The sequence below is a fragment of the Pyxicephalus adspersus genome, chromosome 10, assembly GCF_032062135.1.
Source record: "Pyxicephalus adspersus chromosome 10, UCB_Pads_2.0, whole genome shotgun sequence".
Classification (NCBI taxonomy): Eukaryota; Metazoa; Chordata; class Amphibia; order Anura; family Pyxicephalidae; genus Pyxicephalus; species Pyxicephalus adspersus.
In genome coordinates, this window is record NC_092867.1 from 27,887,026 (window position 1) to 27,901,513 (window position 14,488).

The 14,488-nt window shown below is 34.3% G+C and overlaps 1 protein-coding gene across 3 annotated transcripts in view; it reads right to left on the reverse strand.

Moving 5' to 3' along the window:
- Positions 1-14,488, reverse strand: part of LOC140338838 (protocadherin-15-like) — a 548,986-nt gene that overhangs the window by 133,086 nt on the left and 401,412 nt on the right. For all 3 annotated transcript variants that reach the window (XM_072423159.1, XM_072423158.1, XM_072423157.1), the window contains one exon: positions 6,658-6,774. In XM_072423159.1, the coding sequence (XP_072279260.1) occupies positions 6,658-6,774 (117 nt within the window). The remainder of the gene's footprint in view (positions 1-6,657; positions 6,775-14,488) is intronic.

The window sequence follows — 14,488 nt, forward strand, 5'->3', positions numbered from 1 at the left end:
GGCCGGGTTAATGAGCGGAGGTAATTTAAGTTGTTTGGTTAATTAAAGTTGTATTAATGTTTTCATGGACCTGTAAAATAATAACTTATGTTTTAAAATGTTAATATATTGAAAATGGCATAAATAAAGTGGGCTGCTATGGCCAATTTGTAATCCAAAGAAAAAGTTTGTCTAGAGTCTTATTTAACTAGTCCAGGGGAGGGGATAAGTGTTGGTTGGTCTGGGTGGCAGCCAAATGGATCACTCTACTCTACCCTTGTCATGTTCACAGTAACAGTAGTCATATTTAGTGAAGGCCAAGAACATTATTTTTACCCTATACTAACTTTAAACTAATGAATTAAAAAGGTATGGTTGTGGGTTGCTTCACTACTTCAGGTTTTGGCCAGCATGCTATCATTGGACCTGATTTATTTATATATAAACTACAAGGCTGGTGATGATACACTTTCATCAATGAACCTAGGTGGTCCTGCAAACCTGCAATGGATCTGGTCTAAGACTAAAAGCATTTGCTAACAAATAGCAAATTACTTTTAAGAAATCCATTCCAGGTTTGCTGGATCATTCTGTATGTTCTCCAGTCTTGGAGATCTTTAATACATCCAAGGTTATTTTAACAAAAGATTACTACAGTGTGAAACCAAATGGATCTTCTTACTGAAAGCCAACCAATTTCCAGGATTAAATGAAGTTTACAGCTTCAAATCTTTCTTATAAAAAATCTAATTCAACATCTCAATACCTTTTTGGAGGTATTTCTGTATTTCCCTGAAAAAATGTAACTGTTGATACATTATGAGTGCCTTGCCATATCAGTTTTGGTTTCTGGCAACTTTTTATCTATGATATTGTATGTAAAGCTCATTTTTATACTATGTTTCTGTATTTATGTTCCATTTTTGTGGTTATGGTTATGTATTCCATATATATATAACATTGCATATTATACTGACATAATTTCACTTAATGAACTAAAAGAAAATTATCTTCTAACACACTGTTTGTTACATCTCTCCTGAGTTATAACACACATATTTACATAAGTTAAAATACATACAACATATTCTTATGTACTTCATTAATTATTGTCAATTGTTTCATTATATTTTGCCAGTTTGCATTCTCCCTCTGTTTTTTTATATTCAGTTAAGAAACACAGGAGTACTCTATCTCTCCTCCCCTTTCACAGGCTTTCATTAATTCTATTGGTCAATCCTTCTTCTCTCCGTTCCCACTTCTTTCTCCCTCTGATCCTCCTCGACGACTTACAAGGAAGGGGAGCATCGGGTTTCTCCGATGCCAACAGGCAGTAGCAGGGATTCCCCTGCTCTACTTTCTCGTCCCCTCATATGGACACACACAACATGTGAGTGCCTGCTTTGCCATAGAGACGTCCCATTTGGTGATGCCGTTAGGTGGCAATAAAATGGCGGATTAGCAGGGGGATAACACAGATTTCCTGACGTCACTCGGGGGGCAGATACTAAAATATGTTAAACCTTTAGGTTGCTTTACCACTAAAACTGTCTTTCTTCATCAAGTAATGATTATGATGCCATTATATCACTATTATTTGACATAACAGTATGTTTATATTTACTTACTGATATTGGTTATTCTTTATATATTTATTGTTTTTAGCACCTAATACTGTTCTTTTTATGTGCGAATACCCCCGAAGAAGCCTATGATAGGCAAAACGTGTTGGTTATTACAGTCGCACACTTGCGATATGGTGATTCTTTTCCACATATACTGTACTTATGGGGTTCTGTGATTAACCCACATATTGTTTGTCACAGTTAGTTGTACATTGTCTAGTGCCAATCTCCTTTGGCCTATGCTACAATACTGTATGACATATATAACCTTTTGCATTGCCTGAAGTTGTATTGTATTTTAAGAATTTATGTATTTATGTATTATGTATTTTAAGAATTTAAAACAATACCTCACTTGCCAAAAAAAAGAAAACCCTCTGTCTTATTATTTAATCTGTTGTATATTTGGAGTTGGCATTCACCCTACGAAGGGTAATTGATTATCTAGTTTGTTACTCATTAGTAATCACATATGTCCAGATAACTGTGACTTGGTTGAAGGTCATATTTTTTAATTTTTGCCTACATTCAAACCAACATGAATCATTTTTACACAAACAGCCTGATTGCTTGCATTACTTTGCCTCTGTTAATAATGTAAATAATTAGAACTGGTTGCCTCTACAGTAGCTTTCCTTTTAATGCACTGCAAACTCCTTTTAAAAAATTACAATATTTACCAAATGAAAATAAAAGATGCAAAGGAAATTATAGCTTACATTAAGTGTGCAGAACACAAAACACAGATCTGAATTATTCACACTGCTGATGAATTACTGCAATTAAACCTTTAGCAGAGGAAGAACTGATTATTAACCATGGCAAGCTGAATTAATTGATAAAGTGCTAATCGATGCAAAAAAAGGTCACTTGCCAAGTATACCTAATACTATGAACAAAATCTTTTAAAGACCTACCAAATGGTATAATTTAACTTTGCTGTAAAATATGTTTATCGTCATTTGACATTTCCTGACAATATCAAATCATTAAATAATGCTAGCATATTACATGTTGGTATTGTGTCATAAGTTAAATGTATATGTAATGCAATAATAATGTAAGAGGTCTGGCTGCTTTTATCTAAGCAAAAAAATCTATAGACTTTAACTAAAAAAAGCACCATAAAGTTTCAAAATGCTTGTACACTGCCAAGCCTGTTTCCAAAACTGAGTAGAAGTGCTGCGTAAACACATTTTACAATCCAATTGTCTCACTCATCTGTAATAAAGGCTTCATCAGGGGTCCTACCTAGAGGGTAGATGCCAGGTAAGGACTGAATTGTTATTTGCTGCTTGAGTACAACACATTGAACTTTATTTCTGTACCTTTATTCTCTATTGTCAAAATAATGTTTTTGTTTATTGAGGGCATTTAAGGAAAATTGTGAGCACTTTATCTCACTGCTTAGAGCTTGCACTAGACAGGAACACACCATGGAACATGATCACAACACTTTTTTGTTATGCTGAGTTTCCTTCTATGAAAAATATACATTTAATAAAGTTAGTGACATCAGTACTCCTGAATTAGAACTTCCCTATTCTCATGAACTTCCTATAGCTCTATTCTCTTTTTCAGAATCTCTTCCCAGGAATTGCTATGGAAGTTTCTGCAGGTAAATACAGCCAGACTGTATCAATGTCTTTAATCTATAGTATCCTTTATACCTCTGTGGTTAGACAGTTGTTAGATATCTTTTCTTTTTAATTTTAATAAATGACTGCTTGAGTGTGAATCCTGCATTTACTCACACACACGCACACGCACACACACTGTTACATCAGTAAGACGAAAGTCAATCATGGTGCCGGCGGTAAAGATGGCGCTTTCCATGCGTGCAGCCATGACAGGTCTTGAGCCTTGTCATCACTGCGACAACACAAGGTAAGTATATGCCATATTCGATGGTAAATGGTTGGCAAAGGTTATACTAAAAGACACATCATACTTCCAGGTCAAGAGCTAAGAAGTAGGTAAAATCAGAATATAAAAAATGCACAAAAAAATTTGCTACAGCTGTGTAAATGGTAACTTCAGCTTTGACTCCAAAACTGGTATCTTTTAGATAAAGCATTGTTAGATCATTTAAGTTTGTTAGGTAATCCCTTCTCATCTGTAGCCTAAGCCAGTGGTGCCGACCCTTTTTTCATCTGGGGGCCACTGTTGACATTGAAATAAAACCCGTGGGCCACAATGCAAAGAAATAATAAAGATGTATGTTTGAAACTAGAATAGTTTTAATTTAAAATGAAAACATGAAATTAAAATGTTTTTAGTTACCGCAACGAACATGCACTAAATGAAAGAAATGACAAGAATCATCAAGAATAAAGCATCTGCAGATTTGACTCCAGGCGTCAGTGAGTGGTACTGAGCATCTCCCCTCGAGCCAGGGTTCCATGGCACAAGGAAGGGGTAACCACACCGCAACCTCACCGCCAGTCTGATTGCAGTCTTGAAGTTTTGTGAACAAGCAATTATATATTTGGGACACCAAAGCACAAAGCGAATTGACAGTACCCGAACGCTCATTGCCATGAAAGTGGTCCTGGGGCGACCAAGGTCTTGAAATAGCCCCCCTTAACGTAGAAATATCCCTGCTTGTTATTAGGATTTTGTTGTTTGTGACCCCATATCTGGCAACTTGTTGTGTTTAGGGTGCTGAAATTTAGTTTAGTAACAGCTCTCAGGGTTCCCTGTGTACCCTAAAAATATCACATTTCTATGACATTCAGTAAAGGAGATATAAATGTTTACATGGGGATAATGACAGGAGCATGGGCACAGACACAGCTCTCATGCAGCTGCTGCTGCACAAGGTAGGATTATCTCACAGTACAAGGTGGGCGGGGAGCAGCCAAAACTCATTGCCATGTCTATAGTACATGCCAACTCACACTGATCATACTCGGGAAGATCCCTCTCCTAGCAGCACAATCTCGAAAGAGAAACATAGGTGATTCATGCGCCCCATTCCCCACAAGACAATGAGCAGAGAGGGAATCATAGGTTGGTCACCCTTGGTTTAAGCCATTAGCTTTACTGCTGTTGGCTGTGCTCAAAAATGTCTGCTGGAACCCTTTAAAAGCTAGACTGCTACTAGGTTTTGGAGAGGAATTTATTGTCTGTGAACATTAAAATTAATTTTGATAACGGCAGATATAATGGTTGCTAAATGGTAATATTTTCCTTTAGCTAAATAACTAAAAAAAAATATTCAATACTTAAAAATAAATATCTGTCAAATAATATTCCATGTCTCTGCAGTGTTTCTTTATTGTTCTGCTTCTAGATTGAAGGCTGAGACAATTCATTTACATATTGGCAAAAAGCATAAATATTTGAACAACAAATTATCTTCTGAAACTTGACAAAAAGACAAAAGGCTGCAACTGTTTTTTTCAATTCTTTACTATCAATTCAATTCTTTCACTATGTGGCCGTCTTTGCACCCAGAGATGTTTTTAATATTTTATTCAGCACATGAGTCATTTAATGTAAATCAAACTACAAAGTTTTTTTTTTCAACTGCTTATCCAATCAAGACTGCTAAACATACACTAGCTTAAAGTCATTCTACAGGAGGCATTTTCAAAATTAGAATAAGGTATACTGTTTTGCAATAAAGAAATTAAGAATATTTCAGAATGGAATATGCCTGTTACTCTCTACCATTTTAAATTCCCCAAATCCTAAGTACTAGTCTTTGGATTGGATATTAAAATATTCAAATAATGTGGAGAACTTTTTTTTTTTTTTATGAAAAGGTTATAGGCTACAATTTCACAAATAAATATTGTGAGCAGGCAGACTTTGTATTGCAGAATAGACAGGGAATGTAACTTTACATAGTTACATAGTCATCTAGGTTGAAAAAAGACAAAAGTCCATCAAGTTCAACCACTGGGAAATCCCAATCCCAATCCCATATCCCAAACAAAAACCTTATAGACATAGTTGATCCAGAGGAAGGCAAAAAACTTTAAAACCCAGTTGTATAATATGTGCTTCTATAAAAGCATCAAGCTTTTTCTTAAAACAATCTATAGAACTTGCTTAAACTAATTCCTGAGGGAGCCTATTCCACATTTTCAAAGACCTTACTGTGAAGAATCCCTTCTTTTCCTCCAAAATGCAGGGAGAGCCCTCTTGTCCTTTATAATGACCTTAAAATAAATAAATGTGAAGCAGGTTCTCTATATGGACCATGTCTATATTTATATAGGGTAATCATATCCCCTCCTAAATGTCTCTTCTCAAGGGAAAATAAATTCAGTTCATCTAATCTCTCCTCATAGCTGAGCTCCTCTATTCCTTTTATTAGTTCAGTTAAACTTCTGCAAAAAAACATACTTACCTGTCCTTTTACCCATGATACTCTATTCTCCAGTCTTGGACAGCTTTAATAAATAAGACCCATAGTAAACCCAATCTAGGCGAGTTTGCCTATTGTTACTTGTGGCACTGATATCTTCCTGAGTAAATGAAGCCCTGACTAATATAGATACTGAATCAAGATCAATACTCACACAACAGTAGTAAACATGTAATGTAAATCTGCTGACCACTAACTGTTTACTTTTGCTTTGTGAAAAAGACACTTGTCATCTAACTTGCTCATAAATCTGTAACATAAGTGAGCTAGCTGTTTGCAACTAGTAAAGGAGATATGTATATAGGTGGTACATACATTTGATACCCAGTTACTGATAAAACATTACCATGCTGTAACAAGATCAATCTAAGATTAGTCTAGTATATATCCAGTATGTGTTTGCTTCAGAAAAATATTTCAATTCTTGGCTGATTCTACATAAAATTTGTCAGTTCTTGACATTTTAAAGACCAATTTATGCATCCAGATTGGCCAAAATGATTGCAAAATGCAGCATAATGACAAGCAATTGGCAAATATCAAAAATGTATGAGATCTACTGCAGGGAGAGACTCCTAATAATCAACGTAGATGCTCAGAGGGCCAGGTCATTTATGAGGGTTAAAAAGGTTTCTCACTTGGGGACAATATTATTAATACATGGCTCTGACTTACCGAAGGATCATAATCTTCAGCTGTAACTGTAACTATAACTGTGCCTTTTAGGGCATCTGGAGCCACCATTCCCCAGTAGAGTGCTCGACTAAACACAGGCGAGAAATCATTCATATCCTGAAAAAACAAAATTATAAATGATATTTGTTTATTTTTTTCATGGTAAATGTGAAATACCATTACAGACTCAACAATTTAATTTTTCAAGAATATTCTATCACCTTCCTTATTTTTTAAAACCACTTACTGTAGTCAGCCTGCGGCTCTCCCACTCTGATTTATATAGTGTAACAAGAAACACACAAGAAAAATTCCACGATTTTATTACTGATTACATGTGACAATGAGTACAGGAAAGTCCTTTGCACTGTCAAAAAATGAACTTTTCAGGCCAACACATTGTGTGCATACCAATTTTACATACAGGAATACAGGATTTTAAAATTAAACACTAAAATCAAACTAACATGTTAATTTTTTTGCATTAATTATACAGACAATAATGTGCAATTATTATACGCAATGTGTACAAATCTATGACAACCAAACTGATATTTAGTTGTGAAAAATACTGTAAATATAACATTTGGTTGAGTTAGGTTAACATTCAATGCACAGAACTTTAGTGTACACTTTGTACAGTTACTGCTTACATAAAACCAGTTTAATAAATATAAACATTAAAATATATGGTCCTTTGATAGAATAAAAGATTTCCATTACCATTACCTATATAAAGCCAACAGAATTTAGGTGTAAGATTCTTTTTCACTGGATAGTGATCATGTACAATATATGCTGCACAATTTATCTCTTTTCAGCCAAAGCTTTACATACTATAGAAAAGAGCGTATAATCTGTGAACTGTAATAGAAAGATACACGTCTTTCACATGCTGCTAGTTAGGGTAATCTGCAAACTGCTCCCTGTTTTTAGGACATTCCTATAATGGGTGTAGGCCAATGTGGAAAATGAGCATACTATGCATAAGACTAGAGAAATAAATCAAACATAGAAACATCCAATGTGTCACATGATCAAATACTAAGGCATAAGTACATTTTTTTTAAATATATGTCTTGAAAAACACATGCAGAACCATTTTCTGGTTAATAAATCAAATGCACTGAAATCTAAGGATAAGAAAATCCATGTAAAATTGCAAATTAAAAATGTTATCTGAATCACTATTTGCTATTGCTGTCTAGCCCACTTAGACATTACATTAATTTTGTTTCGACCAAAAGTAATGGGAAAAAATCCCTAATGTTAAAACAAACACCAAAAAACCTTTCCTCCGGTGGGTAAAACTAATAAAAAGGTTTGAGTATTGTACGGATGGATCCCCAATAACTGTAATTTACTTTAATTCAGACTATATCATTGCTGGTAAATAAAATCACAATGTAAATAAAAAAATAAAGATTTATATATGCTTATACTCCAAAAACATGCAGTAAAGTTAACAGGCTCCCCCCCTAAATTATCCTTGGTACATGTAGAAAATTAGCAGCAAATAGTGCTGCATGGTTGCGGGCTTAAGGGCACAATATGGATGTGTGATAATATAATTTCTGCTCATTTAAAAGAGCACTCAAACTGGCCTGCCCGTCTGTTTCTGTCTTTTGAAATGCTAACTACTTCCCACCACTACATATCTCCCCTCCTATTGTGTGTTACTTCCCCCACCTGCTAGACTGTAAGCTCTTCGGCCCGTGGTCCTCTCCTCCTCCTGTGTCACTGTCTGTATCTGTCTGTCATTTGCAACCTCAATTTAATGTACAGCGCTGTGTAATATGTTGGTGCTATATAAATCCTGTTTATTATTAATAATAATATTGATAATAATAATAATAAAATAAGATAACAATAACAGCAATAAAGCATTTTGTAGGAGAGAGAACACATTAGTAAATCAAGACTTCTGTATCATTTTGCCACACAGTAATTCATTGAAACATGCAGTTGACTCTACTGCCATAGGAACATTGATTAAGGGCAAAAAGTCCAGCTATCCCTAGTGTGGCATTGCCATTGTTTCATTTCATTTTCTGTGTACAAACATAATAAATCTAATTCATGCCAGATTATGCCTGCAGTTGTTTTTTCAGATTAATATGGAGAGCATATGCAACTCACCTAAATAATCATTTTATAATAATGTGTTCTGGTGTGAATAAAATGAGATTTTAATACTGGTGCAGAGATGAAACCTAGCAACCATCATGTTTTGGAAACTTGCCAGAAAAGCAACATTTAATTTTATTGAACCAAATAACAGTATGATAGTGTTTAAGGATTTTGCCTTATCTGTATCATGCAAACATTCATTTTCACTTGACATTTTTCATGGCAAAAAAAGTTCCTTGGTAATGATAAGTAACAATATGGAAAAGAAATTCACTATAGCGACCTTTGTGTCATTTTAATTAATAAGGATTTATTACAGCTATGCTATTCCCATTCTGTGTCTGAAATATCAGGTGTTCAAAAGAATACTTTTAAAAAAATCATACTTATTCTGACTCGGATAAATTAAACTTGTACCTAGGCCACATATGCTGTACATATATATTTTGTTGCAATAAATAATCGTGCCTATCCAGGCAGTCCATAGTGGATGGAATTACACATAGGCCTGATTTATTAAAGCTCCCCAAAAATGGAGGGAGAAGATACACTTTAATCTGTGAACCTGGGTGATCCAACCAACCCTGGAAGCTCTCCATTATTGGGGAGCTTTAAAAAATCAGGTCTTATGTTTACTTGGAGAAAGAGTTCATTCAAGTTTCTAACCTAACATGCTCTGTTTTAACTGCCCTAAAAACTGTAAACTTTTGGTAACTATTCTCTGTGATGTAGAAACAAAACTACCAACTCTATTTATATATACACAATGAGGACATATATTATTTGTCTTGTGTCACGTCCCAATTACTTCATAGGGAACATATCGCATTTAGGGACTTTAAAGGCACATACCTTCACCACATTCTTTTTTAAAGAATAAAACAGTCTAATAGTACCATACATAAACAGAAACCCATTACAGCAGATACATTTAGTACATTATTTTTTGTCACTATATATCTGCTCTCTTTCTCGATGCATTTCACTTTTCTGCTCCTTTGGTAGAAATCAAAATGGAATTATGGCATCACTACCAGTATCCTATGCAATATGTTTCTAATGGAACAATTTGCTTAGAATAATCATTTACTAATTAACAAAAGATCTTAAACATAATCTTACCCTAAATATACTTTCAATATATAACTAATAACACATCCTCACATTTTTAAGGATACATGTTTAGTATCTAATCACATAAGATATCACATAAGATAAAAGATCTGCATTTTTTTTAATATTTTGAAAATAATTGGAAGTGCGTAAAATAGAAATGATCACGAAAGACATACATGAGACACCAGTTATAGATAAAGAAACACTGTATAAATATGGAAATGTTTTTTAATTCAGGGTTCTGTAGAACATTGGGGTTTCTTTAGTGGTTGTTGGATGTTCTTTAAGCAATAGATATTTTTAACTTCTCAGGACTGACATTAGTTAATTTTTGATCTGTAAAATGCAGCATTCTTTCTGATGAATGCCTTTGTAAGGAGCATTCTTTTTAGTGAGAATAGGAGAATAAGAGATAATGAGATAGGAAGAAGCATTCTTTCTAATGACTGCCAATGCAATGTAAAAACGTCCTTTTCAATGACTACTACTATCTAAGGAGGCACAATCTTGATCACTAGTGTACTTATTGATAACCAATATTTATGAGCCATATTATACAGCTGTACGATTGGCTGATCCCTCATAATGCTAACCTACCAATACAAGGTTGGACTAGATAAGCCAAACTATACCAGACAATGGCAGCATTCAGTCAATCCTTCTGCTGGACAATGACAGCTGTCATGATCGGCTGTAATAATTGTTACCTGTCAATGACAGGTATATGGATGCTTGATTGGATCTTGGATTGCACAAATCTCATACTTCCTTTAAATGAAAAAAAAGAATGGGACTTTTTAAATGGAGACTAAGATGTAGCATCAATAATGTTATCAAGAGGAAACAGGTTGACAATGCTATTAGGTGACCTAGATGTACAGCACATCTTTCACATGGTGGCCAAAAAAATGCAGGATAAGTTAGAAGGGGGTGAGAGACAGGTATAGACAGGATATAGCTTTGCATTGAGCAAGGCATTAAGCGTTCATTTTTTTACTGTTACTTTTTCTTGTGGCTTGGAAAAAAAATGTTTATATGATAATACTGTTTTATTATACAACCACTAGTGTCTATAGCCAATTTTTGTAGAGTAAGGTATGATTTGTTACATTCATACAGCTTGAGCCAAAGAGCCTTATTTGTCATGAGCAGAGCCTTCAATTCTTAGTGCATTGTCCTGCCTTAAATGCTTATCATGCTCTTAAATATTCACAATGCTTGTGCTCATTCTCATAATTTAAAATTATTATTACCAGAATTCCTTTGTTAACAGTTCAGCAAGATTTCATCCACTGCAATAATTCTAAATTGCTTCTAATAGTTTTTTCCAGGTAAAGAGGGAGAAAACAGCAACAACAATGCCATTTATTTTCCTATGACTATTGAAAATGACTCAGGCTTTAGTTGCTGTATTAACATCAATGCATTGCATATTGTACTGTAATTTTCAATACATGTTATATATTGATTGCTGTTACATGTGTTTCAGAAACCAAACTACGGCTTTATTGTAAGTTAACCCAGATTTATCTCTTCATTCATGAAGAAAATTGGCTGCACAAAATTAAGCTGATAAGTGAAGATTGGTTGTAAATAGCACATTTTTGTACTCAATGTTATGTAACATAACATAATAATAGTTTTCAGGCCTAATTTTTCTTTCTTTAAAACTTGATGGCTGACAAGCTCTATAAACAAACCCATGTAATATTCAGATTTTGCTCCTGCAAAAAAGCATGCATTCAATGCTATTACTAAAGCACTGTTAGCACTGTGTTTAGCAACCTAAAAGACATTACCTAGATGGCAAATAATTACAGTTCATGCATTTACCTAAATTAAACACATGACTATATTTTAAATTGCACAATGGGCCTGATTTAGTAAAGCTCTCCATCATGGGAAAAGTATCCTATCATAGGTGAACCTGGGTGATCCAGCAAACCTTCAAATAATTTGCTAATAGTTGGCAAATGTTTTCAATCCTGGACTAAATCCATTCCAGGTGTTATGGATTGCCCAGGTTCACCCACAGTAGTCTATTTTCTGAAATCTTGGAGAGCTTTGATAAATCAGGTCCATTGTATGCTAACTCACCACAGCCAGACTGTAAGCCCTTTGCTTGTGAAAAAATACGACTGTATGTGGGTGTATAATCTACAACACCACAACTCAAAATGCTGCATGCACAGTAAATGATGCTGATGATGGGGTCTTGACAGCTGATTTAATGGCCCCTGTTTTAGGTGAGTTTACTTATCCTTCAACCCTTTCATCTTAAAATCACTGGTATTTGGTGACTGAAATAATGCTGTACATGGGAATGGGGAGGCCACATTCATGTGTAAGCACAAACTAAACCTTACCTTCATTTGACCATAAAATAACTAGCATTATCTCCCTAAAATCCAGCAATTTACTCCCAGCAATAGCTTGACCTTGACCTCTAACCTGACCTACAATTTAATACACAACTTTAAAGCATATATAACCCTCTATTTAAAGCATATATAACCCTCTAACAGCACTGAAAAAGTGCAGATTAGATACCCTTAAATAGGGTGGCTGTATGTTCCCTCTACCTTCACCTGGTAATACAATCACTAGTATGTTGTCTTTTAAAGGCAAAAAGTATGAGAGGTACAAAAAATGAGGGTAAAAAGTATGAGAAGCAATCCCTAGAAAGAATCAATAATGGCCATGATATCAATGATCGGAAGAAAAAAAAACAGATTACATTACAAACACGGTAGGCATAATAATATTGCTGTACAGGGTGATTATCAAGCAATTTGGTACTTTGTGAATGAGGCAGTAAGTTTTTCTTGTGGCGAACTGCAGGATTTAATTCTGGTTTATAGCAATCACAAAAGTCAGATGGAGAAGATAAAAATAGCTCACTTGTGCATGCTGGGTGCATGTGCTTCTTGACAGGTGAATATAAATGAACTGACTGATGCCAAGCTAACACTGGACCTAGCTTTGCAAAATGGAAAAAAAAAGGTATTTGAATATAAAAAAAAGTACATGTTACTCTAACAATTGACATACCTTTATCCAGCCTCTTTCTAAAATAAAATAAGGCAGTGCATTTACATTTAAAAGAGCTTAAATGTTTCAAATAGTCAATAAGGACTAATTTACAGTAGCACTTTCACCTTGGGGACACCAACTCAAATTCAGCCACCACCACCAGAGTAACTGGGAATAGCCCATTTGATTACTCCAAATGTTAAGTGCAATGAAATTGCTGCTCTGAGACCTGTTTATGTAGTAGTAAATAGTTAAAGGTTTCATTTGAAAAGTGTTTAGGGCTGAAAAGATGGTTTAGCTATAAATGTTCATGCTGCCAAACGTAACATTTCCTATTCTAAGTGTTGGAAAACATACTCTCTTCCCTCTATGGAAGGTGAACATCAACATCATTGATAATTTAACAATGGTAATGACACATTTCTGTTAACACACAGAAGCATTTTGTTCTAAAATGGCTAACATATTGTAAAAATATAGTTCCTTTTGACCTGGCTCTGGTCCTTGTTCTGACAGCCCACTGTTTATCAGATTCATATATGTCATACCAATGTTTTTGTTTTAGATTACCCTTATATACTTATGACTAATAAGGTGGTTTGTAAACCTCTCACCTAAAACCTATATATATATATATATATATATATATATATATATATATATATATATATTGGAATATACATATACATATATATTGAAGTTTCTGTACAGTACTACTAGGCTTACTAGTACTACGGATTGGATTGTAAACATTCATTCATTTGAATTTTGCATAAAAAAGTCAATGAGCCTTTTATCTTACTAAAAGTAGTCTGTGGTACTCGCTGCTATTTTATTGTAGAAATAAATGAAAGAATGGTTATGAATAATTACAATAGGCCATACTAGTGAGCAATTATGCATAGTGGGCAGCACTGATTAAAAAAAAGAGATAACTTCAGTTGGCTTGGATGTCAATGTTTGGTTCAAGCAGGACTAAAAAGAATCATGGATGTTGGGATTAGTTTAAAGCAACATGAGGTTAGGAAACATTATCCCATTGGACAGGGTATACTGTGGGCACACTTCTATTGGCTGGTGATTGTACCAAAGTAGTAAAAGGTGAAATTGTAATATATGACATTGACACAATTTTGATACTTTGTAGTGCACATCTCAGTATATTCACTGATTTACGGTTTGATTTATTTTATATAAATATAGGGCTTTTTCAGATTTGTATTCTATGTTGATTGATATGTCTATTCTATTAACTGAAATTAATGCCACTGGGTTTTATTGTGAATTTTGTTTTTTATTGCTTTGTTAATATAATTAATGATATACAATGGGTTTTCAATCATTTCTTTGGAAAATGTTGTACTCCAAATGTATTTAAGACGTAGGTGTGCCAGTAATTAAGTAAAAATCTGTTGGTCTCTACTCTTTTTAGCCTAAAGCAAATGTTTTACACACTGTAAACACCAATTAGTTGAACATTTTATGATGACAAATTATTTAAATCAGAAAGTTTGGTTACAATGCCAGAAAAAGACTTAAAATGGAACAGCAG